Source organism: Xiphophorus maculatus, chromosome 1 (genome assembly GCF_002775205.1).
Source record: "Xiphophorus maculatus strain JP 163 A chromosome 1, X_maculatus-5.0-male, whole genome shotgun sequence".
NCBI lineage: Eukaryota > Metazoa > Chordata > Actinopteri > Cyprinodontiformes > Poeciliidae > Xiphophorus > Xiphophorus maculatus.
In genome coordinates, this window is record NC_036443.1 from 30,891,846 (window position 1) to 30,916,768 (window position 24,923).

At 44.9% G+C, this 24,923-nt stretch overlaps 3 protein-coding genes across 3 annotated transcripts; 2 read left to right on the forward strand and 1 right to left on the reverse strand.

Moving 5' to 3' along the window:
• The first annotated feature begins 1,043 nt into the window (after positions 1-1,043).
• LOC102222359 (ER membrane protein complex subunit 3-like) lies at positions 1,044-4,754 on the forward strand. Its single transcript, XM_005801872.3, has 9 exons — positions 1,044-1,123; positions 1,866-2,035; positions 2,102-2,159; positions 2,931-3,024; positions 3,102-3,206; positions 3,286-3,367; positions 3,441-3,520; positions 3,876-3,958; positions 4,033-4,754. Exons 2-9 carry the CDS (start codon positions 1,881-1,883, stop codon positions 4,150-4,152), a joined length of 777 nt encoding a protein of 258 aa, XP_005801929.1. The 5' UTR covers positions 1,044-1,123; positions 1,866-1,880; the 3' UTR covers positions 4,153-4,754.
• Positions 4,755-4,879: 125 nt separating this feature from the next.
• On the reverse strand, positions 4,880-18,506 carry LOC102232975 (ubiquitin carboxyl-terminal hydrolase 11). Its single transcript, XM_023334276.1, has 21 exons — positions 18,237-18,506; positions 14,902-15,011; positions 14,701-14,831; positions 14,514-14,631; positions 13,654-13,799; positions 13,381-13,442; positions 12,576-12,675; positions 12,180-12,353; positions 11,437-11,595; positions 11,145-11,369; positions 10,990-11,073; positions 10,191-10,285; positions 9,857-10,051; positions 9,666-9,775; positions 8,836-9,348; positions 8,211-8,281; positions 8,031-8,143; positions 7,489-7,638; positions 6,666-6,781; positions 6,459-6,547; positions 4,880-5,670 (listed from the first exon to the last, which is right to left on the reverse strand). Exons 1-21 carry the CDS (start codon positions 18,344-18,346, stop codon positions 5,512-5,514), a joined length of 3,030 nt encoding a protein of 1,009 aa, XP_023190044.1. The 5' UTR covers positions 18,347-18,506; the 3' UTR covers positions 4,880-5,511.
• Positions 18,507-19,180: 674 nt separating this feature from the next.
• Positions 19,181-24,468, forward strand: rfc2 (replication factor C subunit 2). Its single transcript, XM_005801913.3, has 6 exons — positions 19,181-19,439; positions 20,571-20,676; positions 20,832-20,933; positions 21,008-21,266; positions 21,642-21,902; positions 24,123-24,468. The coding sequence occupies exons 1-6, from the start codon at positions 19,205-19,207 to the stop codon at positions 24,231-24,233; spliced, it is 1,074 nt and encodes a 357-aa protein (XP_005801970.1). The 5' UTR covers positions 19,181-19,204; the 3' UTR covers positions 24,234-24,468.
• Positions 24,469-24,923: the final 455 nt, after the last annotated feature.

Here is a 24,923-nt window from a genome sequence, read left to right on the forward strand (position 1 = left end):
AATATGAACAAAGTGGAAATATTTATTGCTCTAAAAATATAAAAATCTGTTCAGTGGATGGGAACTTTTCCTGTTTGTGTCGTCATTTTTTAACTCAATGGTCTTTAACTGAACTGAAACGGTCAGCCAGTTCATTTCAATCCCAACTCTTATTACCTTCAATTATAGTCATTTACAATTATTGTGCATCATTTTCAACATTATCAACGTAACATTACCATTATTAATTAATTTTCCTTTTTGTTTTAAATCTCATTGTTTCATTAGTTTACTAATTGTTTACAATTATGTTCTAACTTTTTAATATTCAGTTTTTGTTTATTTTTTTCTATTCTTGCGTTTTCTGTATTTAATTTTTTATGAACTTTTTTCATCTTACATTGATTTATTTTCAGCTCTAACTCCTGTTTTATCCTTTGTTTGTGTATTTGCACAGAGTCACAAGGAAAAGCAAAGAAAACGAGTTAAAATCTGTAAATAAATGGACAAAGGAGAAAAGAGCAAATATTACATTAGAAAAACAGATTGTATGTTTTTTTTAAAGGCACAGCAATGTAAAATAAATAGATAAATACAATTAATGAAAAAGTGAGAAAATAATGGAAACTGAAAAGTGAAACTAATGAACAAAATGGAACGCAATAAATAATTATTGTCAAACAGTGAAATAAAATAAGTTAGGAACATTGCTCATTTTTGGGTCTAATATTTCGCAAATAAACTATTTAATCAAGCCATTCGTTTAGTTAGTTGCCAATTTGGGCAGCATCCGTCTCCATAAAAATCACAGTGAAATCTTCACTTGTTCTGTTTTTTTTAAGCTAACGTATAATTTTTGTTTCCGTAATCGCCATTACTGGAAGGAGTTTATATCATTGTTTATGACAACGATTAGTCAAATTTAGTTGAACGTAAAAATGTAGCGCTGCTTTTACCCGATTTAGTAAGCATGCTATAAAGAAAATGACACTCACAACATGGCGGACGCGCTAGCGTACAGTACTTATCTGCTAAGTACTGTACGCGACCTCGTCGCGTATTACGGCGTTTCCGTTTAAACCGGATGTGGATTCAAGACGCAGCGGAGCTCGTTTGTGGAGTCTGGAGAAAGTTGGTGGATGAGGTGAGTGTTCGGTGTTTGAGGCTCGTCGGTGGCGGAGTTTATCTGGAGTTCCTCCTCTAACCGGAGCTGATTTAAACCGAGCTAGCTAAGCTAGCTAGCCGGGCTAGCTTCGAGTCTGTTTTGAAACTTTAGCAGGTTGGAGGAACTGAAGTCACCTGCTGCTAATGGTTCTGATTACTGGAACTGGCCTCAATAAGGCGGAATATTGTGGAGAAGTTCATTTAAAAAGTGAAACTCATATAAACATAAAGATTATTTACACCTGCGAATACTTTTCAATATTAATTTAAATCATTTTCAGTCCGGAAATGTTCTCTAGAATACAGAACCATGAATAGAAAACCGGCTGATGAGAAAGTTTCCTAGCAGATCTCAACCCGGAGATTTAAACAAGCTGGTAATTCAGAAAGTAGAGTTAAACATGTGCAAACAGCGTTAAGAGAATAAAAATGATCAACTAAATTAAGGATTTAAATTGGGGCCAAAAAGTTTGCTAAGAAAAGAATTTGAAACTGGAAACCATTTTATATAATAAAAAAAAAATCAGAACTCCTTTTTTTTTTTAAAAAGATTTTAGTTTAATTTTTTTTGTCCGTTTCAGATTTTATTTCTGTGTTGATGTGTTTTCAGTAACTTCTGGACAGTAAAAGCTTCACACAGCAGCCGGACAAAATGAACCCAGTTTAGGTTTTGCTGGGATTATAATAATAATAATTATTATTATTATTTTTTATTTTTTCAGTGAGAGTCAGAACCGATGGCCGGCCCGGAGCTCCTGCTGGACTCCAGCATCAGGATGTGGGTCGTCCTGCCCATCGTCTTCATCACCTTCTTCGTCGGCGTCCTGCGGCATTACGTCAGCCAGCTGCTGAGCAGCGACAGGAAGCTGGACCTGGAGCAGGTGTCTGACAGGTGAGGGTCCGGACGGCCCAGTTCTGTTTGGACCGGAACCGCCTGGTTCTGACTCTCTGTCTCCAGCCAGGTGTTGCTGCGCAGCCGCGTCCTCCGGGAGAACGGGAAGTACATCCCCCGACAGGTAAACAGATCGCCTCACTTCCTGTCTGCTAGACCGCCTCTGGTTCTGGTTCTGGTTTTGTTCAGCGAGTGACGCCATCTAGTGGTGAAAGGCATAACGTTTAAGTTTTTTAAAAACAGAACAGATTCACTCTGGGATACAAATTAGTTTTTGTTTAAATATTTTAGTTCTGTCTGTTAGGATGTGAAACCAGAACCGACCTGGTCAGAACCCGACCTGGTCAGAACCCGACCTGGTCAGAACCCGACCTCAGAGGAAACTCGTTTTATTCCCTCGGATCGGAGGATCGTGATCCGGAAAACTCAGAACTTTACCTCAGCAGGACAGCTGCGTTAATTACTCCTTATGAAATTTTGTTATTTAAGAAAAGAAATAAAAAGAAGAAAAACTGAATATTAAGAGTAAAATGTGGATTTAAATCAGCAAACATTGATCATAAACTACAACAGAATCGGGGCGAGACGAAGAGATTTCTGAAGTTATGAGAATAAAGTCGACCTTCTACCATCGGAGGAAAATCTCCAGGCCTGAAGTCTCAGAAACTTTAGTTTCTCTTTAGTGGCTTTGATTCCTGCAGCAGGTCTGACTGACAAACCAGCTGTGATGTCATCATACCTTCCATGACCTTTGACCTCCCTGATGTTTCAAATGTTCAGATCCATTTTTAAGATTTCCTGCATTTGAAACAACGGTTCTGTCCCAATCTGACCTGATTGGTTCTGATCCGATCGGTTCCGTTCTGATCGGACCGCCGGTTCTGATCCGTTTCAGTCGTTCTTCATGAGGAAGCATTACTTTAACGATGCAGAAACCGGTTTCTTCAAGAGGGTCAAGAGGAAGGTCGTTCCTAAGAACCCCATGACAGGTGAGTCGCCCCGTTGGACCTCACCCGGCTCTGTTGCTGCGACCCGACCCGGTTCTGCTGACCCGGTTCTGTTGCAGACACCAGCATGCTGACGGACATGATGAAGGGAAACCTGACCAACGTTCTGCCCATGATTCTGATCGGAGGATGGATCAACTGGGCCTTCTCCGGGTTCGTCATCAGTGAGTTTCCTCCTCCTGTTGGTTCTGACCCGGTTCTGACCCATGGCCAGGTTCAAAACCAGAACCGTCTGTTTTCCAGCCAAGGTGCCGTTCCCGCTGACGCTGCGGTTCAAACCGATGCTGCAGAGAGGAATCGACCTGCTGTCGCTGGACGCCTCCTGGTGAGAACCCGACCCAACAGAACCGGACCTTCCCGACCCGGCCGGTTCTGTTCAGCGTCTGTTTGGTGTGCAGGGTGAGCTCGGCCTCCTGGTACTTCCTGAACGTGTTCGGCCTGAGGAGCATGTACTCGCTGATCCTGGGCCAGGACAACGGTGAGTTCTGGTTCTGGTTCTGGACGCGTCGAACAATATTCAGTCAGCAAACCAATTTATATCAGCATGTGGAAAAAATTAAAGAGAGAAAAAATAGAAACAGGAAAATGACAGAAAAATCAGCAAAAAGTGAAAAAAGGAAAAAAACTTTTCCATGTTTGTTTATTTTCTGTCTTTAGTTCCTAAATTTATTTTAAATGTTTTATTTTTGTTCTTTCATGTTCTATAAAGTGGTACGTATTTAAATTTAGTTTTAAACGTTAATTCTTCATACATGGATTTCCCTGAAACCAGTTTTTCCTGATTGATGATGCGTTTAGAATGAAGCTCTCTGATTGGCCCGTTTCCTCCACAGCTGCCGACCAATCACGGATCATGCAGGACCAGATGACCGGTGCTGCCATGGCGATGCCCCCTGACCCCAACAAGGCTTTTAAGGTGAGGCAGATCAGAGCTTCGGGTGGTGCGGTTCGGTTCTGCGTAACGCTCCGACCCGGTTTGACCCGTTTCAGAGCGAGTGGGAGGCGCTGGAGGTGGTGAACCACCGGTGGGCGCTGGAGAGCGTGGAGGAGGAGCTCATGGTCAGAGACCTGAACTTTAGAGGAATCTTCAGCGCCGATGACAGGTTCTGATCCGGACCCAACCCGGTCCTCTGGACAGAACCGGACTGTTCTGCTTCCAGTGACTCATATCCCACTGTGACCCGTTGAGGTTCTGATAAGCGGGTCTTTGGGGTTCCTGAAGGTCTGAAACAGAATCCGAACATCTGACAAAATGGGAACAAACGGACCGGAACCTTCAGGAAACCCGGAGAACCGCTGATCCGGACTGGCTTCATGGAGCCCAGAGGTTCTGGAAGAAAACCCAACAGAACCTTCAGATTATTCTAAATGTTCGGTTCAGATTCTGTTTTGCACTTTCTGGAATAAATCTGGAGCCTGGTTCTGTTTTCATCAGGAACTACAATTCTGTAAATTCATTCAAAAAGGGAAAGTTGTGTGGAAGGAAAAAGTGTGGGAGGCAGAACAGAAAAACCAGCAGGACCCTCCATGGTTCTGGTCCCAGAACCTGGTCCAGTTACCATGGTGACAATGGTCTGGAAAAGCCACCAGACGGGCCTGACCTTTAACCCCAGAGTATGTCGCAGAGACCAGACCTTGGTCCAGTCTAACTCAGATTTCTGGAAAAAAATATTTTTGGTTTTCTTTGAACAAAAATAAAAACTTTAAATGTCTGAATTTGATTAATTTCATTTTTTAACTGAATTTATAAAAAAACAGAATTTTAATTAAAATTGATATTAATGTCTCAGCGCTTCTTCTATCAATTCCCTCTGAATGAGTTGGAAACGTCGCCCTCTGGTGGTGATAATCCTTTAATTCATATCAAAAGATTAGAAGTACAATAAAATAATTTCCTCTGATATTTGACAGGAAGACAAAGAAAGAAATGGGCCCAGCGTTCCCGGCTGATCCACCCACCACTGATACCGTTCATCTCACATTACTTACAAAAATACTGTACACCCGTCCACCGGATTAATACCACTTTATAAAGCTCATCTATAAATATGAAAATAAATCCAGTCACCAGCCAATCATCTAGAGAATTCATACAAATAAATATCTGGAGAAAAGCTAAATATACAAACAGATGTTTAAAATCCCTGACAGCGTCGTTAGAAATAATCAGCCCGGGTTCTGCTCGCCAGAACCGGACGACTTCTTCCTAAAATCAAGTGAAATTTACAGAAAATCATTAAATGTTTTATTCCAGAGGAGAAAACGGACTGAACCCTTCCAGCTCGCAGTAAAAACAGGCGTTCAGTGGAATGTTGGTGTTTTATTAAACAGAAATAAACTCGCTTTCAGAGCGTCTTAAAGGCTTCGGGCCGTTTCCTCCGTCTGAACCCGCGGGTCCAGACGGGTTTGGGTCCAAATCAAGCAGAATCAACCTGAGTGTCCAGAGTCAAAGAAAGAAAAGCAGGACGTTCAGTCCGTTTCCATGGAGCCACAGGAAGGGGCGGCGCCCGTCTCTGTGATGTCGTTGGCAGGTGGCGAGGTGGAGGCGGAGCTTATGGAGGGGGCGGGCAGAGTGGGCTTCCTGATCTTATCTTGTCGGTGGTAGAACAAGACGTAGGCAGCATTAGTCTGCGGGACAAAACGGGAAAACGTTGGTAAGGCTGCTTCAGATGGACACGTTTCACCTTTGACCCCAACAGACAGAACATCACTGGAAGTGGGCAATAAATCAATAATAAATATCAACAGCATCAATAGATAATGCGTCTGAACTCTTCACTTTTTTTTTACCTAGCAATTCACTCTCTGTGGTTACCTAGCAACAACCTGTGGAGTAACTGGCGCAGCAACAGTTTCAGGTTTCGCCTCAAAACAGCTTAGAAATTTAAAAAAAAGAGTAAAAACTGGATAAAACTGGAAATGTCAAACACGGTTTGGCAATAGTTCAGATATTTAAAACAAAAAACTAATCAATAATTATCAATAGACTGATAAAGCGATTATATCCTAGTGGTTTTCAGCCCATCTGGTTTTTTTAATGCACATTTTGAAGAGTCAGATTAAAAAATGTCGACGGAAACATTTACTGAATAAGACCTGACACAGCCAACGCTGCCACCTACTGGTGGGTCTGTGCCTTACCAGAGGCACCAAATGGAAAACCTCAGCATGACAACTGGAAGGAAACATATCCATCTACTTACAAAATAAAAGCCTGCAGTTAGATTATAGATTTAACTGGTTAGTTTTTCATTCCGTAACCAGTAAATCTTTCAGACTAATTAAAACGTTACATCAACTCTGTCTTAAAACCAGTTCAGAACTGGTTTGGATAAAAAACAGCCGAGATCCCAGTTCAGCAGGTCACGAAGTGATGTCACTTCCTGTCCCCTAAAGCACGGCGGAGTGATACTGACCACAATCTGGTCCTGGGAAGCGTACGTCACCTTGCTGTCATCAAAGTAGTACCACTGACCGTTGTCCTTGTTCTGGGCGTAGCTGGTGTCTGCGCACCCACACGCACACACACACACACGCACACACACACACACACACACACAGACAGAGGATGAAGTCATGCGACCAGCAGGAATGAGATCCAACATGGCTGCCGCGGCACTCACAGTGTCCGTCTCGGAGTCCTCCATAGTGATTGGACACGGCGATGAGGTCGTAGCGGCTCGGCGGCTCCTCTGGCGAAACGCCTTTCCTCAGCAGGAAGTCCGAGAAGTCCAGGTCTCTGCAACCACAGCAGGAGGTATATATATAATCTGGATCTGATCTGATTGGTCCAGTTAGGATCCACAGGTCCAGTTCAGCCTGGAAAGTTTCTCCTCTTTATGGATGAATGTTTATTCAGATGGTTAAATTATGAAACATTTATCGATAAAACTTCCCAAATGAATGGATGTGGTGACAAAAACTTCTCCGTTTATGAAGCGCAGCTAGATAAAAACAGTTTTCTGTTCTCTATGGAGATCTGGAAAACGATAAAAGTAAATTCATATTTCAAAACCTGAATTTATAAATTCAGTCGCTTCGCAAAACAAAAAAAAACTGAATTAATTCATCTCCACATCTGGATATTTTTAATTTATAATTAATGAGTCGGTCTGTGTTTCTTCTTCTACTGTGTCGGACGGTGAGTTTAATGGAGACGTTTCCATGGTAACGGAGTCTGAGCGGTTCGGACCAGAAACATGAGAACAGCAGCAGAACCGGTTCCTGCTGGGAAATTAAATATGAATGAAGCTGAAAATGAACCGAAAACATCTGAACCTAACAAGAAAGAACCGGACCGACTGCGAGTCCGGTTCCGGTTCTGCGGCAGGTCGGGTTAGGAACCTGCAGAGGAAACGGTGGCCCGCAGCCTCTGGAGGTTCTGGACAGTGTTGCAGTGACCCGGCGGCAGTACCAGGTCCGGCTCGGCCCGGTGTGTGTCGGTACCTGAGGGGGAAATTCACGATGGTGTCCAGTTTCTCTCTGGTGAACTTGGTGTAGGAGAACCGCTTGAGGTGGATGATCAGAACCTCTGGCAGCGACCACAGGTCCAGCTTCTTGGTGGCCAACTGGTGCTTCTTACACACCGGGCAGTACCTGGAACCACAGACCGGACCAGAACCAATCAGAACCTGCAGAGGTTTGCATTAGAAATGCACCGATCTAATATTAATATCTGTAATATGGGGTACTGGACTGTTCCTGGTCCATAAGGACAGATCTATTCAGTCTAGTTCTGTGCTGTATTATTTATTTGCATCATATTAATTCCTAATTGCACTTTCTGAACCATTTCAAATAAAGTTTGTTTCAGTTTGTCACTTTTATTTTATGTTGGCTGTTACTGTCATATTTCATATGTCTGTGTTTAACAAGAGAAACATTTTAATCGGTTCTTCATATCGGCCGATACTAAACCTCAGGTATGTAAAAAGTGGGTCGTTTTCGGCAGCAGCAGCCGGTTTGTGGCGGCAGCAGCAGCTGGTTACCATGGATTCTCCTCCTCCAGCGTTTCCACGGTGGTGAAGAGCTCGATGCACTGCTGCAGCTGGACGGTGGTCTGCTGCTGCGGCACCTCCATGCTGCCGTGCTTCACGTAGCGCTGCGGGCCACAGGGAGAGTGAGCGGCACACCTGCATGTTTCCATGGCGATAAGGAATCAGACTGACCTCGGCTTCGTTTTCGTTGTAGAACCTCTTCTTCATGTCGGGGTCCCAGTCGATGGCCACGTACGGCTGAGCTGCAGAACAGAACCAGAACCGATCAGACAGCACAGAACGACGACAGCCTGACACACAAATTATTGCGAAAAATGATCAGCTATTGATCTAATAATGGCTTATTGATGAACGATGAAAAACTTTTCTCACTGGAACTAGAAAACATTTTAAATATCCAAAATAAAAAAATTAAAGTGGTTATTTGTATCTGGCTGGTTTACCCAGTCACACCACTAGATGGCAGTAATCCAGAACATCTCAGTTCTTCAGATGATTTTAGGATCTTATTTGATCACTTTCTGTTCCCACCTGATCAAATCTTTGTTTGCTTCCACAGCTTTAATAAAAATAAAAGCTGAATAAACCTCAGTAACATCGAACTGACCAGATATTCACACTGGGGTCGATGTTTTCACTGAGTTTTGATTCATCGAGTTTCACAGAGAAACTGAATCCTGAGATCAGGAGGAACAGGAAGCTGAAGCAGATCCACCTGCAGCCGTTTGATTTCATAAAGCTACATTAAACACTTAGAGTGTGTGTGGGTGTGTGTGTGTGTGTGTGTGAGACCCACAGCTGAAGGACACAGCGCTCCCTCCCTCTCCCATCCCTCTCTCGGTCGTCCCGTTGGAGTTGACGGCCTGGATGGTGAACAGGCTCCGCCTCCTCTTGCGACACGCCCGCCTCTTTGCTGGACAGTCATTGGCTGGAGGACTGGGGGAACGGGCTTCCTCCTGCTTGTCCTCCTCGTTTTCTTCTTCGGTGGTTTCTGGAAGAGGCTGCGCTGCCTCTCCTGGCAGCTCGGCGTTCCCATCTGCTTCGCCGTCGGCTCCCAGGTCGCCGCCGGCGCTCAGGCCGTCGGGGTTGCCGGCAGCCGGGTTCATGGAGCCGTTCCCGACCTCGGTGTCTCCCTGGTCCAGAGAGGCCAGCCCGTGGTTGACCTCCGGAGGGGGGTCACCTGCTGTGGCGACGGGAGCAGAGGGGGCGGGATCTGGGGCGGGGCCATCTGTTGGGCCGTTTGGAGATGCGTTGCTGCAGCACGGTTCTGGTTCTGAGGGTCCGGCCGTCTCCGAGGCATTCTGCTCATCTGAGGACACAGGAAGTCAGGACTGCTCAACAGGAAGTCAAGATTTGATCATCGCTACATAAGGCCATTTACCAAAAAAAAAATATTTTTAAAAACTAAAATCACAAAAATGTTGATTTTTATTTTTTCTTACTCAACAATAATCTAAACATGAACTATTTTAGGTAAATAAATATTCTTAAATAGTTTATAAATGAATAACTTTGATAAAATCACGTTGGATCATCTTTATGAACAAAAACTGATATTAAATTTAATATTTATAATAACTGGAATCAGCAGAACTTCCTGTTTTTCTTAAAAACTGGACATCCTACCATCACTGATGCCGTTGGTTTGAGTCTTATATAGCTCCTCCTCTTCATCTTCCTCCTCTTCTTCCTCCTCCTCCAGCTCCTCGGCGGGGTCAGGAGGTCGAACGTAGCGCCTGCAAACAGCCAGACAGATTGAGCTGAGACCTGCAGGGAAACCGGGCCGCCCCCCCGTCTCTCTGCAGAGTGTCGCTCACGCCAGCCGCTGCAGGAACAGGCCGTAGAGCGCCTCCTGGCTGCAGCTGCCGCGCGGCACGTTGAGCAGCAGCGGGTGTCCGAACAGCGTGGTTCCGTACGAGTTGCTGCTGGAGCCGTAGTCCCTGTAGTGGGAGCGCTCCCTCAGATAGAGCGCCAGCAGCACCGAGTCCTCGTCCTGCTGACTCAGCTCATACCTGCAGGAGAAACGGCTGCTGTCAGGGAGACGCCACATCCACCAATCAGACAACAGGCAACCAATCAGCTGACAGCAGGCCGATCAGATGCCTGATTGCTGATTGATTTGCTGAACTGATCCGGTTCTGGTTTACTCACACAAAGATGTCGTCTCGGTCCAGAATGCAGCTGAGGAATTCCTCAGGGTTGTAGATTTTATAGAAACGATGATTAAAGACGTCAGCGACGACCATCTGGAACACAGAGCAGGAACAGGGAGCTTCAGGCTCGGTTTTGTGGAACCGGATCAGAACCGTGAGCTCAGCCTCAGATTTCCCACCACCGTCAAACCAGCTCCGATATCTCACATGAAAAGTTCCATGTAGGTTAATTATGACTTATTTCACATGCACTAAGATGTCTGCATTAGAAACTAGACCACAAATACTTTTTGGGTTTTGCATTAAAAGCAGCTTTTCTGTCCCTGGAAGCCTGGAGCTGCATTTTCTACACAAACCGAGGATTGAACTGGAAGGAGTTTACTGCCACCTGGTGGTCAGGTCAGAGTTTGCACAGTAAATAATTTATATCATTTCTTCTCAGATTGAATGAAACTTTGAGGTTGAATTCTCATCTGATGCTCAGCAGCCGAATAATAAAAACATTCAATTTATGCATGTTTCAGAGCTATGGAAGAACATTTGTGCCAGTGGAAAAAACACCCCCAAAAGTCAGAATTCTGAATATTTTTGGTCAGAATTCCAGCAAAGTAAAGTCAGGATTCTGAGAAAAAAAATAATTAGAATTTCTTTTGTCCCACTGGCACTAATTGTCTTCCATACAGAATGTTTGGAGCTCATATTTTAATGTCTTCCAGACATTCATCATCCAGCGTTCTGCAGGATGACGAATCTAAAAGATTCGTTGAGTTGTTTGTTTTGGTCCAGTGGTGTCTGACCTGAGTGGGCGGGACGCTGGTCATGTCGGACAGAGCGGCGCAGAGGTCCGATACTCTTCCTGCTTTGGGGACGACGACCCGGTGCTGCAGAGACAAACGCGGTGAGGGTCTGAGTGTTTCTGAGGACGCAGCGGCGGCGCAGCACGGCAGCCTACCTGCACCGGTTTGGCGTGGGGGTCCAGGGAGACGAAGAAGACCTCCATGACGCGCTCCTTACTGACAGGAAGCGGGACGCTCAGGTAGCAAAAGGGGTCGAAGGTCACAGACACCTTGAGGCACTCGGGGCAGACCAGTGTGGACTTGAAGAGGCCGTGGAACGTGTCGACGATTACCGAGTCGTTGCGCCGCCGGTGGTTCCGCCATGCCTCCTCCGCCACTTCCTGTGGAGACACAGAGTTCGTTTCCTGGACGCAGACACCGGGCGGCGGTTCGGCCGGCGCCGCTTACCCGGTCCGGCCGGCCGTCGGCGTCACGCAGCTCGATGTACTCCTTGTTCTTGACCCGGTTCAGATCCTCATGGAGCCCGTCCAGCAGGAAGGACAGCAGCTCCTGGCTGTCGTGCTGCTGGTAGCCCAGGAACTGAGACGCAAAGTGGCCCACCTTGGTCTGCGCACACACACACACACACGACCAGAGGTGAGGCAGTGCAGTGCTGTGCCTCACCTCTGGGGGCGCTGTATCATATAAGTGAATGAAGCAGGCAATTGGTGCATGAGGCAAAAAGTACTGCGCCTCACTGATAGGGGGCAGTGCTGAGTCCCATAGACACAACGAGCTGTTCTTCTTCTAGTTGAAAAGACTGAAAACAGTCGGGGGGAAATTACAGACAGAACAGAAACGTTATTTTCTTTGGCTGAAAGATTTTAGAAAATAAAAGAAAATGAGAAACAAGAACATTTTGTTTACAACAGGATGAAGATAGAGAAGGAAAGAGAAGCATGGACGTGGCAGAAAAGAGGTCAGCCAAAGAAAACATTCCAATAATTTAAAAAATGTTAATATTATTTTATCTTTCTTGCTGTTATATTGTTAGAAGCTATAATTACTTACAGTCAAATTTAAAATATAGCTTCTATATTGGATTTTGAATTTGTATATCCAACTCTGGAGGAGACTGTGCCTCACCAGTCATGAACCTCACTGCACATCACTGACACACACACACAGGTGGCCCGGTGGGCCGGCGGTACCTTGAAGACGCGCGGCACCACAGAGTAATGGCGGCCGGACCACATCTGCTTGATGACATCAGCGTAGGCCTCGGCGATCTCGCCCTTCATCCCCAGAGGGTTGGTGAAGTTCAGCTCGTCCAGGTAGGAGCTCCGCAGGAAGTACTCCGTCAAGGGGGGGGTGTTGCTCAGACACTGCACACAGGAAATGCAGGATCGCCAAAATAAAGGTCTGAAGAACTGCTTCTTTGGGATCAGAGTTGATGTTTTCTTCCAGGATCCATCCAGACGTTTACTGAAGTCATCCCATATTTTATGGTGTGTGTGTGTGTGTGTGTGTGTGTGTGTGTGTGTGTGTGTGTGTGTGTGTGTGTGTGTGTGTGTGTGTGTGTGTGTGTGTGTGTGTGTGTGTCAGACCTGCAGGGCGGAGTTCATGAAGCAGGTGTTGCCCAGGTTGGTGAGGCCACAGACCCCCGGCTGTCCTCGGTACGAGTCCTGCTCCTCTGCAGAGTTTCTCCTGCAGAAACACAAACTTCAGTCTGGATCCAGGGAACTTCAGAGAACGACTCAAACTGAGGATCTATCAAACCTGGTGGAGATGATTTTAGCTCAGATCCTGTAAAAACCTTAAACACATTTCCTGATGTTCTTTCTACTGGAACTGCACCGATTGCAGATTCCTGGCCGATCTTTAAAGAAATATCCTGATAGATATTTTTTAATATAACTGTCACCAAATTGTCCAGGAACATTAAAAAAGACGCTACATTTGTCACTTAAAAAGAAAAAATAAAGTTGCCATATTGGTCTGAAAAGTGAGCAGCTGATTTTTTTGTCTGTAGAGTCGGTAAGTTGTTAATGGGCAAGGTGCAGGTGAGACCTGGTGACCTGTCGGTGAGTTTTTTTCTCACTGCAGAAGGGAAAGGTGGCCGATTCTCAGAACTCTGTGGATCGGTTTCACATCTACGTATCGGCCGATAACCGATCAATCGGTCCGCTGATCTATCAGTACGTGTTTACTTCCTGCAGTTCCTCACAGTAAGGTTTTTTCTTGGCTCTAAGCGTGTTTAATTTGCCTTCCAGCGTTTCCGCAAACTCTCTAGATCAGTTTTCAGACCCAACGTTTTGCCTCTGGGACAAAAACCTGCAAATTTAAACTGAACCGATCCAGAAAACATGCAGAGAAAACCGAAAACTGGAACCAGAGAGAGTTCATCCTTACATGATCTGAGGTCTGGAGCTGGGCCAGGTACCGTCAGCGTTCCTCGTCTCCATGATGACCGTCTGACACACACACACACACACACACACACACACACACACACACACACACACACACACACACACACACACACAAGAACTTTGAGACATTTGTTTCATCATAGGAAATCTCTGTTCCTCGAAACTTTCACACACCGTGTCGCCTGTGGAGTGGAGATCAGTGTGTGTGTGTGTGAGTGTTTGGGCATGTGTGTGTGAGTGTGTGTGTCCTCACCATCCCGGAGCTCAAGCAGGCGTCCAGCACGCTGACCTGGACGTTTCTGAGGCGCTCACAGCTGCTGTCGGAGCTTTTCATCCAGAGCCGGCACTCAGAGCCCGGAGGTACGGAGAAGGCCTGACACATGGCCGTCTGGATGGCGTCTGGACACACACACACACGCACACACACACACACACACGGCACAACGTTACGCTGAGAGCCACCTCACACTGACAGACACACCTGCAGGAAATGCAGATCTGAACACAAAGCAACACAAAATAATCAATTATTGATTAGAATCAGCATCACTGATATCAGTTCTACCTGCTGGATCAATATTTATCTGGTTTGTTATAACCAGCCTGAGTTCAGTTCAACCAGCATCTGCTGCTTGACAAAGACTTCAGAGGTCAAAGGTCACAGAAGGGGAAGAGAGGGAAGATCCTGCTAAAAGGATCATCAGAAACTTTATTAATATCTAATATTATTCTAATAATGCTGCTATTGATCTAATATTGGCAGATTAATCAGAACGTGAAGCATAACCTCACAGGATGTTCAACATTCCTCACTTTAACGCAGATCTTTGTTTTCTCGACTTTATTCTGGTATTTTTTTTACTTCATCTTCATATTTTTACAACTTCATTCTGATCGTTTCAGTCTGGTTCTGGACTCGGTCGTTCTGTCTGCGGTTCCACGGGGTTCTGGACCTGAATCCCTTCTGCTGGTTCTTCACCTCCTTAAACTGAGACTCATTATGAGAAAACATGATGTGAACTTTGACCCCATGCTGACGACAGGCTGCTGTTCATCAGTGGTCCTGTTCCCTGTGAACGGGTTCTAGAGGATCAGAACCGGTCTTTTACTCACAGATGCTGTCGGTGCGGCTGAACTGGGCGCTGGTCACGTTCTCCATGTTGCTATGGAGACACAGGAAGATCTCCACGGGGTAAACCTCCACCTTCAGGGTGCTGGGCAGGTCCACCACCTGAAGCAGACCCAGACGTCAGACGGGTCCGGAGCCAGAACCCCCCTGCCGCGGTTCTGGTGGGCTCACCTTGCGCTCCAGCGCCGGCTGGCCGTCTACCATCCCGTACCACTGCAGCAGCTTGTGCCAGGCCGCGGCCGGAACCAGCATGAAGTCCTCGTTCTCCACCAGGCGCTCCTTCAGGTGGTACGAGTCCAGGTCTGGAAACAGCAGAGACGGGTCATCAGAACCCATCAGAACCCATCGGAACCCAACGAGGCGTTCACTGACCCTCAAACAGCTCGGTGTTGTCGATCTGACCCGGGAAGGACGACGAGTTCTGGTCTCCGCTCTCCACAAACTCCTTCCACTGCTCGAACCAGCGCCGGTCCACCACATACCTGCAGAACCAAACCGGACCGGGTCAGCCACCACTCTGGATCCATTCTGATCAAGCCAACTAGAACCCCGGTGTTCAAAGTCCAACGTTTTCCATGGGACGAACATTTATCTGGTTTTAAACATTTTTACCAATAAAAATCTGAAAAGTGTGGCATGCTTTTGTTTTCAGCGCTGACTGCAGGTTCAGCTACAGACTGAGGTTTAGTCTCAGTGCCATCAGTTTCTCGGTTAGATTTAGGTCTGGACATTGACTAGGCCAGTGCTCAACAACTTTTACAACCACTTTTCTCTTTGGTCCAAAATTTGTTCAGAGCAACAAAAGCAAGCAACCTGACTCTTCAAAATAAATGTTTTATAATATCTACTTTAAATGTATTTTTACACATTAAAGAACCATTTTAATTGAGCTTTGTGCCATTGTTTGTGAAAATGTTACACAAATATTGTATTAAAATGCATTATTACTCACAACACTGATCAATTCTTCAATATTTTTTAACAAAGCAGGATTTCATCATGAACGCATCAAGGCGAAGTGTCCAGCACCCTGAACGCATCACGGCGGTGTATCCAGCACCATGAACGCATCACGGCGGTGTATCCAGCACCATGAACGCATCACGGCGGTGTATCCAGCACCATGAACGCATCACGGCGGTGTATCCAGCACCCTGAACGCATCACGGCGGTGTATCCAGCACCATGAACGCATCACGGCGGTGTATCCAGCACCATGAACGCATCACGGCGGTGTATCCAGCACCATGAACGCATCACGGCGGTGTATCCAGCACCATGAACGCATCACGGCGGTGTATCCAGCACCCTGAACGCATCACGGCGGTGTATCCAGCACCCTGAACGCATCACGGCGGTGTATCCAGCACCATGAACGCATCACGGCGGTGTATCCAGCACCATGAACGCATCACGGCGGTGTATCCAGCACCATGAACGCATCACGGCGGTGTATCCAGCACCATGAACGCATCACGGCGGTGTATCCAGCACCATGAACGCATCACGGCGGTGTATCCAGCACACTGAAGGCGTGACCGTAAAGTCAACAGTTTCATTTCCAGACAGAACTTTTTATTTTTGGTCCTTCTACATGTGGCTTTTCAACACAGTTGGATAAAAACCAGATCTTATTATTTCCCCTTTCTGGAACAATAAAAGTTGTTTCTATTCTAGATCTGTAGAGTCCATAGTTTATTTATCTATAATAGATCCTCCAGTCTGATCTGTGCACCGATTTCTGCTGCAGGTTAATGTTTTTCTTCCTCACATGATTATCAATAAAAAAGAAACTGAAAGCAGCGACGGTTCGCTTCAACTCGTTAGCTTACTGCTGGCCACCATTTTTAATCCTGAATCATCAGATCGTTTCTCTTCCACTTTTTGTTGGTTTATCATAAAATAATAAACTGGAGTAAAGAGAAGCTTCAACTGAGATCTGCTAAACCAGATGATTCTAAAACACATCAGAGAACATTTTCTCCTCATTATTCTTTCATTACTTTGCTTCATAAATCAGTTTGAATGCAGGTAAACATCTGAAGCTTGACGCCTGGGATGGAAACAGGAGCAGGAATCAAAGCAGCAGACGTTCATGACTTATTAACGGGGAACAGAAAGTAAAACCAGGCGGAGCGGAGAACCCTGCAGTCACGGTGCTGCAGCAGCATCCAGACGAAGAACCACAGGTCTGATCAACCATCAGCAGCAACACGACCTCTGACCTGAATCAGGTTCACCTTTAAAACTATCAAGTTTATTCAACAACATTTACATTTGTTTTTGTTTCCTTTCATATTTCAAGGTGGTAAAAAATAACTCAGTGTTTCTAGAAACTTGATTCCTGTCGGATCAGGCTCGTTTCCAGATTAAAAGCAGAATCTCTTCTGGTTTTTATGGCTCTTTGTTGATGGTTCTGTTTACGTCTCTTTTCTCTTTTGGTTTTTTGTCATTTTTTATTAGATTTGTTTTGATTCTCTGCAGTTTTAATCTTAATTCCTGGAACAACGAACTCAGCAGAAACTCAGAAGAAGAGAAACATTCAGGAACAAACGCTCAGCTTAGAGCTGAAAGTTTGTCTCAACCTGACGATCCAAAGACAGAAGCTGATCAAAAATCTCCCAGAAAGGACGAGGACGGTTACTGCGCGTCATAAAAACAGGCGCAGAAGAAGAAGACAGGCTCCTGATTTTATGACGGAAGGTGAGAACAAACCCAGCAGCCATATTTGTTTGGGTTCCTACGTATTAAAAACTGAACGTCGTTCATGTCTGTTAGGTCACATTGAAAGCTAATATTAACAGCATTTAGCTCTTTTAGCATCATGCTAACTCTTAGAGCTACAAATGAAGGAATAACTGCTGCATTTCTTCAAGTCGACTCATCTAATCTGACTGGTTCTACGTTCAATTTCCAGACCACACCTTATAATTCTCTTCCAAACTCCTAAATGGGCTCTCAAGACACTTTTTCCTTCCACTCAACTTTTCATTAATACATTTAGCTATAGCTGTATGAGAAGCCGGTTGTTTAGCTACTCGGAAAACAGTGACAGTCTGCTTGACAACTGTCAAGTTAGCAGTATTCACCATGACTGTGTTGACCAGAGCATGAAGATTGAAACATTTCACTATGTAAATAATCTGTTTTATTTAAGTTTTACTTTTTAAAATTAACTTCTAGAAATAAACTGACTTTGTTTATGATAATCTTATTTATTAAGATTTATTTCTGCTTCACATAATGTCTTGATATCCATGTTTTTGATTATTTCATTAAATGGATAAATTATTTTATAATTTCAAAGGAGAAAACATGAAATAAGAGAAGATTCCTTCAGGGAGGTTCTGGTCTGTCAAGAGAATCGAAACTGAAAATATTTGCGACTATTTCAAGTTCTTTGGGAGAGGTGTTGGATATGTGAAGCTGGATAAGCGGAACCAGTCCGGACCGAACCCAGTTCAGATAAATAAAAACAACCACCTGAAAGTTGTTATTACTTCCCTTTAATTCCTCCTGTTAGCATTAGCGGCTAACACTGCTAACGGTCAGCTAGCTCAGGCTAACAGGAAACGCCGAGCCGTTAAAAATCCCAAACAACCCGAACCGACACCAGAACCACTCCAGAACCAGACAGCTCCTGCTATAGTGAGGTACCACTGGTGGAGCCTTTCAAAATGACTCCACGGGTCTGCGCGGACACTCACCAGCTGTCCCCAGCCTGGAGCTCACTCTCCCGAAGCAGACACTCGATCTCCCGCCGCTGGGTCTCCAGCCCCGGGGGCTCCGAGACAGAACAGCGGCTGTTGGCCGTCATGTCGCGGATCAAGCACTCATAAATGTCGGGGTAGAGAGGGGTGTAGAGCACAGCCAGGAAGCGAAAGGCAGTCGCTGCATTGATGAGCCGATAAACTGAGGAACAGCGCTCTGTTTGCGGAAGCAGGAACTGGTTCGGTCCCGGCGGCTGGTGACGGCTTCCTGAGAGAAACCAGCTGCTGTTCCCTCATCTGACCACAGGCGGGCGCTCAACTGGATCAACAGCAGTCAGAAATGATCCAGTTTTACACAAAAACAGTGACTAAATATACACAAATTCACAAAGTGGATTACGAAAGAAAAATAAGTTAAAATAGACAAATTCACAAAGTGGTTTAAAAAAAGAATAAATAAAAATAGACACAAATTTTCAAGTAGATAATAAATGTAAACAGGTTTTACTTTGATATTAGAGGGGGTTTTTTTGTATTTTTTTTTAGTTAAAAATGTCAAATTTTGTTTATCATGACTGAACTGTGAAATAAATAAAAATGGTAAAACATCCAATAGGGTGAAAACATTTTATAGGCATTGTAAATGTTGGTTGCTCAAAATTTAATGAGTTTTCAACCAGTGTTGAATTTGATCTTTTATGGTGTGTCTAAATAAGATTTAAACTAAATATTCTAATGTTTCATGGTGCAGAAACGTGAGTTTTCTGGATTATAGTGTAAATTCGGAGTAAACTCCACCCAGTCCAGCGCGCCCCCTGCTTCACCCGGTGGAAAATGATGCGAAGCCACTCTGCTTCACTGACTTATCGCGAGCTTTTCTTATCCAATCACCTCCTTCGAAAATAACCTCCCAGCCAATGAGGTTTTAGTTCCCCTTTCGCGGGCTGACAACCGGACAAGACAACATGGACGTAGAGATGGCAGACAGGGAAAGCGACCAGAAGCCGAGTGGAAGCGGGGTAAAGACGGACACCGAGGCCGGGGAGTCCTCGTCGAAAAGCTCCGGGAGTTCCTACGAGCTGCCCTGGGTGGAGAAGTACCGGCCGCTGAAACTGAATGAGATAGTTGGGAACGAGGAGACGGTGAGCCGCCTGGAGGTGTTCGCCAGGGAGGGAAACGTCCCGAACATCATCATAGCAGGTCGGTGTGGATCCGGAGGAAACATAATAATCAGGATGTGATCTACAGGGAAATGTTAAAGTTCAAGGAGTAGGACAGGAGAAGAATGAAAGATGTTTGGAATGTGGAAGGAAAAAGTGTCAAAACAACATGGCGGCAGAGTTTGGAACCTGGGTCAGAACCAGAAAGGATTCTTGAGAAAAGAAGTTACGTTTAACCCCTAATAAGGTCTGAAGGAGTTGCTTATTAGACCAGAGGATTTTCCAGGGTTATTGAAGTTTCGGGAGAAATAAGAGCATGCACTAATATTTGTATTCCTAAACTTTATTTCCAGTTGTTATTAATCCTTTAGACATCAGCCTTTCGTCCTGGGATTCCTCGGGATTCTGTCTTCCAGTTTATCGGTACCAGGCTCCTTTGGGTCCAATCTTAGACACATGGCGGATTCTTCCTGAGTTGTTCCTGTAAAGCTCCATCCAGGATATGAGGGGTTATTTTCAGATCACTGACCTGGAGGATAATAACTTCACGCCTTTTATCTCAATAAAGGTTTTACTTTTTATGGAATTAATCTATTATTGAAATAATGGTCAACTAATTTGGTCATTAATCATTAACTGGAGTATACAGACTGAAAAACGCCAATTTGCTGAAAGCTATAAACTCAGATCAGTATTTAAACCTAAACCATACAAAAAATTATACATTTTGCATAGAAGAAAAAAAAACACAAACTTTTGTCTGTAAATTTGTAATACCCAGAAATCTTTAAGTTGCAGTTTAAGCTTTACTTTATTGAATGTCTGTAAAAAAAAAATCTTTTATGCATTTTTTGCTCATTATTGTTTGTTTGCATTTAATTTCTAAAAAGGCTTAATGGAAAAGTCTTCAGAATGTGTAATTTTTAAAATTTGATTGTCAGAATAATTAATCGATAATTAAAAATAATCATTCAGGTCACACTGGTGTCAGTCAGGCATCCCTTCAAAATGCTGCTTGTTGTACTTTAACTAGACCACACAGACATCTGTTCAGCCAACCATTTCAGAACAAAACATCACCAGTCATGCATGATGGTGGAGGATGATCCGTGGGGCTTGGTTGCTGGTTTATAGATTTAGGAACTGATCCAGATGTTTTGGTGCGGTTCAGGACCTCCAGGGACAGGGAAGACCACCAGCATCCTGTGTTTGGCCCGCACTCTGCTGGGGGCCGCCATGAAGGACGCCGTGTTGGAGCTCAACGCCTCCAACGACAGGTGAGACCCAGCGGTGCAATGTCAGAGGGGTGGGGCTTCAGTGATGCTGTCCCGGGGCGCGGGGCTTTAATGATGCTGTCCCAGGGGGCGGGGCTTTAATGATGCTGTCCCAGGGGGCGGGACTTTAATGACGAACGCTGATAGTGGCTCTGCAGGGGCATCGATGTGGTGAGAAACAAGATCAAGATGTTCGCCCAGCAGAAAGTCACGCTGCCCAAAGGTCGACACAAGATCATCATCCTAGATGAAGCGGACAGGTGAGCGGAGACTCATTCCCACGGACACTTCCTGCTTTACTTCCTGTCCTGATGAAGCTGCTCTGCCGCCCCAGCATGACGGATGGTGCTCAGCAGGCGCTCAGGAGGATCATGGAGATCTACTCCAAAACGACTCGGTTCGCTCTCGCCTGCAACGCCTCCGACAAGATCATCGAGCCGATCCAGTCGCGCTGCGCCGTGCTACGCTATGCCAAGCTGACGGACGGCCAGGTGCTGGCCCGGCTGCAGGAAGTGGTGGAGCAAGAGCGGCTGGCCATATCTGACGACGGGCTGGAGGCCGTCATCTTCACAGCACAGGGGGACATGCGGCAGGTGAGGGGGCGGAGTCAGGATGCGGGTCATGATAGTTCTGGGTTCTTCAGTATAGTTTAGCTTTGCTTCTTTGGGACCTTTTGCTCGTCCAATTCAGTTAGTTTTTAAAGTGTGTATGCTAATAAATAGATTAATAAACACAAAAACAAAGGATATTGTATCTATAACCTAAATATATTTGTTTTATAAACGCATACAATAGTTCCCCATTACAGTTTTTATTTCAGTTAACAAAAATGTTTTCTCAGTTTCAGTTTTCGTTAGTCTTAGTTAAGTACAATGAACTTGGTGAGGAGGCGGGGCTACGAGGCTGGAGGAGGGGCTACGAGGCTGGAGGAGGGCCGTGCGTTGCTGATTGTTCTGGTTCGGTTCCAGGCGCTGAACAACCTGCAGTCCACCCACTCTGGCTTTGGCTACATCAACAGCGAGAACGTGTTCAAAGTGTGCGACGAGCCGCACCCCTTGCTGGTGAAAAGCATGCTGGGACACTGCGTGGCGGGGGACGTGGACGCAGCGTACCGGGTGGTGGAGCAGCTGTGGGCGCTGGGCTACTCCCCCGAGGACATCATGGGGAACATCTTCAGGGTCTGCAAGACGTTCCAGATGGCCGAGTACCTGAAGCTGGAGTTCATCAAGGTGAGGCACAGGAGGAAACGCTGAGCACAATCACTGGACCGCTGGCGCTGCTTTAACTCTGCTTACTAGGAACTTCACAAGATTTTGTTTCCCTCCAAAATGTACATTTAAAAGAAAAAAAACAACATCAGACAGATCAACTCTAACATTTTTATTCTTTAAAGAACTTAAATAACTTGATGAGTTTTCTAAAACTTGACATCAAGCTTCTGTAAGAAATACTGCCACCTGCAGGTGGGAGTTAGCATTGTTTAAACTCAATATTTTCTTACCATTTCTGCAGAACAGAAAAAATTTAGTTATGCACTAGTACAAAAATTGCTGGAATCTGCTGATTTTGTGTGATTTTGAGAAAAACTGGAGCTTGTTTGAAGATTTATTGGAGCATTAGAGCGATTTTTAAAAAGCTTCCCAGACTGAATGAGGAAGTAAAACCTGCGTTGGCTCTGGATGTTTTTTAACTCTGCTGAATAAACAAGAAACTAAAACAATTCCCACAGAGAGGCTGAAGGGAAAAATACTCAAACGGTGAACCAATTTCTATTAAAGCTGCAGCGAAAAGACAGTGATGAGATGACTTTAGCGTACAGAGGCTAACAGGTGCAACACGTGAATGACCCAAACTCCAAAAACATGAAATAGAAGCAACAGGGAAATCGCTGCGGTCTTTCCATAAGACAGAACTCCTCCAGCCCCCTAGGGGGAGTCTGGAGTCTGTAATATTACAGCTTGATTCTGTCCACCTTACTCCTGGGAGGTTTACTGGGGAAACGATTATGGGTCTTACTTCTGGCGCCCACTGGAAATAGCAGTACTTCATTGTAACTTGTAGGGTTTTTTGCTAATCTATATTCATGATAGAAGTTACATCTAAAAGAAAGCAGAGAAGCTGGTCAGAGATCTGAGCTGCTGTTCTGCTCCGACAGTGGAAAATACCAGAACTACATAATATTAGCTTGGTGTGATGTGAATTTTATTTTTTGTTTGTATTTAAAAAAAATAATAAAAGTTCATAATCTGAGTCTATCATTATGTTTGGGCCAGGAACATTTTTTATAAGACAAAATAAAATATCTGGGTTTATTTAGTCCATCACAATCAGAACCTCGAGGTTCTCTGTTGCTGAGTGTCGCTGGGAGAAATAACCGCAGCTGCTGCGCTCCAGACCGTAATGTGGAGAATCTCCCCACTGGACCAGAACCGAACCGAACCACACATTAACCTGTTATAGAGAGCAACTTGACTGGAAAGAGTCTGCCCTGGCGGAGCTCAGTAACTGTTGCTGTTCGTGGCTGTACTTTAATAATCAGACCAAGTTAATTAGTGGCAGCAACAGGTGAGTCTTGAACGGCTCCCAAAACAAAGGTTGTAGTTTTCATCGTCCACCGACAGAAAAGGAAACGAAAAGAATTTGGCAAAAAGTTCTAAACTTGAACAGAGAACCCAAATGCTTTATGTGATCATTTCATTGTGTGGATAGAAAGCCAAGGGAAGAAACGTTGGTATCTGAAGCAACTGGGTCAGTGAAGTAGCTAACTAAGCTAGTGCGGGTTATTTGCGGCCATTTCTTCAAGTCTCCATCCCTCCCCTCAATAGCTGTAGGTTGTGGTAAAACAATATTGCCACATGTAAGCTTTGATAGCTGGTGTTCCCACATATTTTATAGCCTAAAAGCTCTGACCAACTGCGGTTAGCGAGTTGCTAACATGTAAACAAAGGCGGTTCCGGTTTGCGGCGGAAGTCGCGCACATAAGTCACGCAAAGCCTCATGGGGGCTCGGAAGAAGGTGGACAGCACAGCTTTTCTTCATCCAACTTTATGTTGGACTGCTTTATAATTTGTTGGTCGACTCCCCCTAGTGCTCTGGAGGACTTGCGTTTTGTGGAGCAAGTTTGCAATGTTTTCCATTTTGCTTCCATTTTCTGTAGTTGCAGCATTTGTTGTTTGTATCATTCTTTGTTTGCACGTTTTGGCTTCCGTAGAAGTGAGACTACAGTTTGAACAAAAAGTTCTCAAACAGGCAGAAATATAAACTAATTATTCATTCAATTAGTGAATACTTGAGTGAAAGGAATTTGCTTTAAGTCCCTCAGTTTCCACATTCTGCAGGTTTAACTTTTTTTAATCATTGTCTTTGTTTGTTTAAACTGAGAAAACTCTGTAAACCCGTCCGTTTGGACCTGATGTGATCAGGAACCGGTTCTCTCTCGTTTCCTCCAGGAGATCGGCTTCACTCACATGCGAGTGGCTGAAGGAGTGAACTCCCTGCTGCAGATGGCCGGCCTGCTGGGAAGACTCTGCAGCAAGACGGCGCCCCCTGCTGCCAGCTGAACAACATGAACCCAACAGACTTCATTCCTCACCAGAACCACGGTGTGGCTGGAACAAACTGGACCTGAGAGGATGATGACAGTTTCTGACCCCTGGAGGTTCTGAAGGGTTAAAGTTTTCCCACCGTTAGATAATAAACTGTTTGATCTGCAGTCAGGTTTTATTCATAATTAATTTGCTGTTTTTGATGGAAGTGGAGGGAATAAAGTTGGAGGCGGTTCTGATCCAGCTCTGATTCAGAGCTCTGTCTGCATCGGGTGGGTCTGGGTTCTCTGGCTGGTTCTGTCTGACCCAGAACCTGAAATGATCCCGTTCCACATTCTGCTTCAGTCTGGAGTCGGACGGGACCAGAATGAGGCTGGATCAGGGCCGGTACGGAGCTAAACTGGAGCCAAAAAGTTCCTTAAAAAATGTCTGTGGGTGACGCAGGGGAAAAGCGAGATCCATGTACGAAGGCAATGGTTCGAGTCCCAGCCCTGTCTGACAACTGTCAAATAAAGGCAACCAGATATATATGACCAAATAAACCCTGAAAATGCAAAGAAATGTTTATCTGAAGAAAAACATTCTAAACTTCTTTTCAGGTTAAAGTTGTTTTTTCTAGTTATTTTATTTTTTTCCAGTTTCAATACTTTTCATTTTTAAAAATGAGTTTTGTTTTCAATTTCATAAGGTTTTAACAAAGTAAAG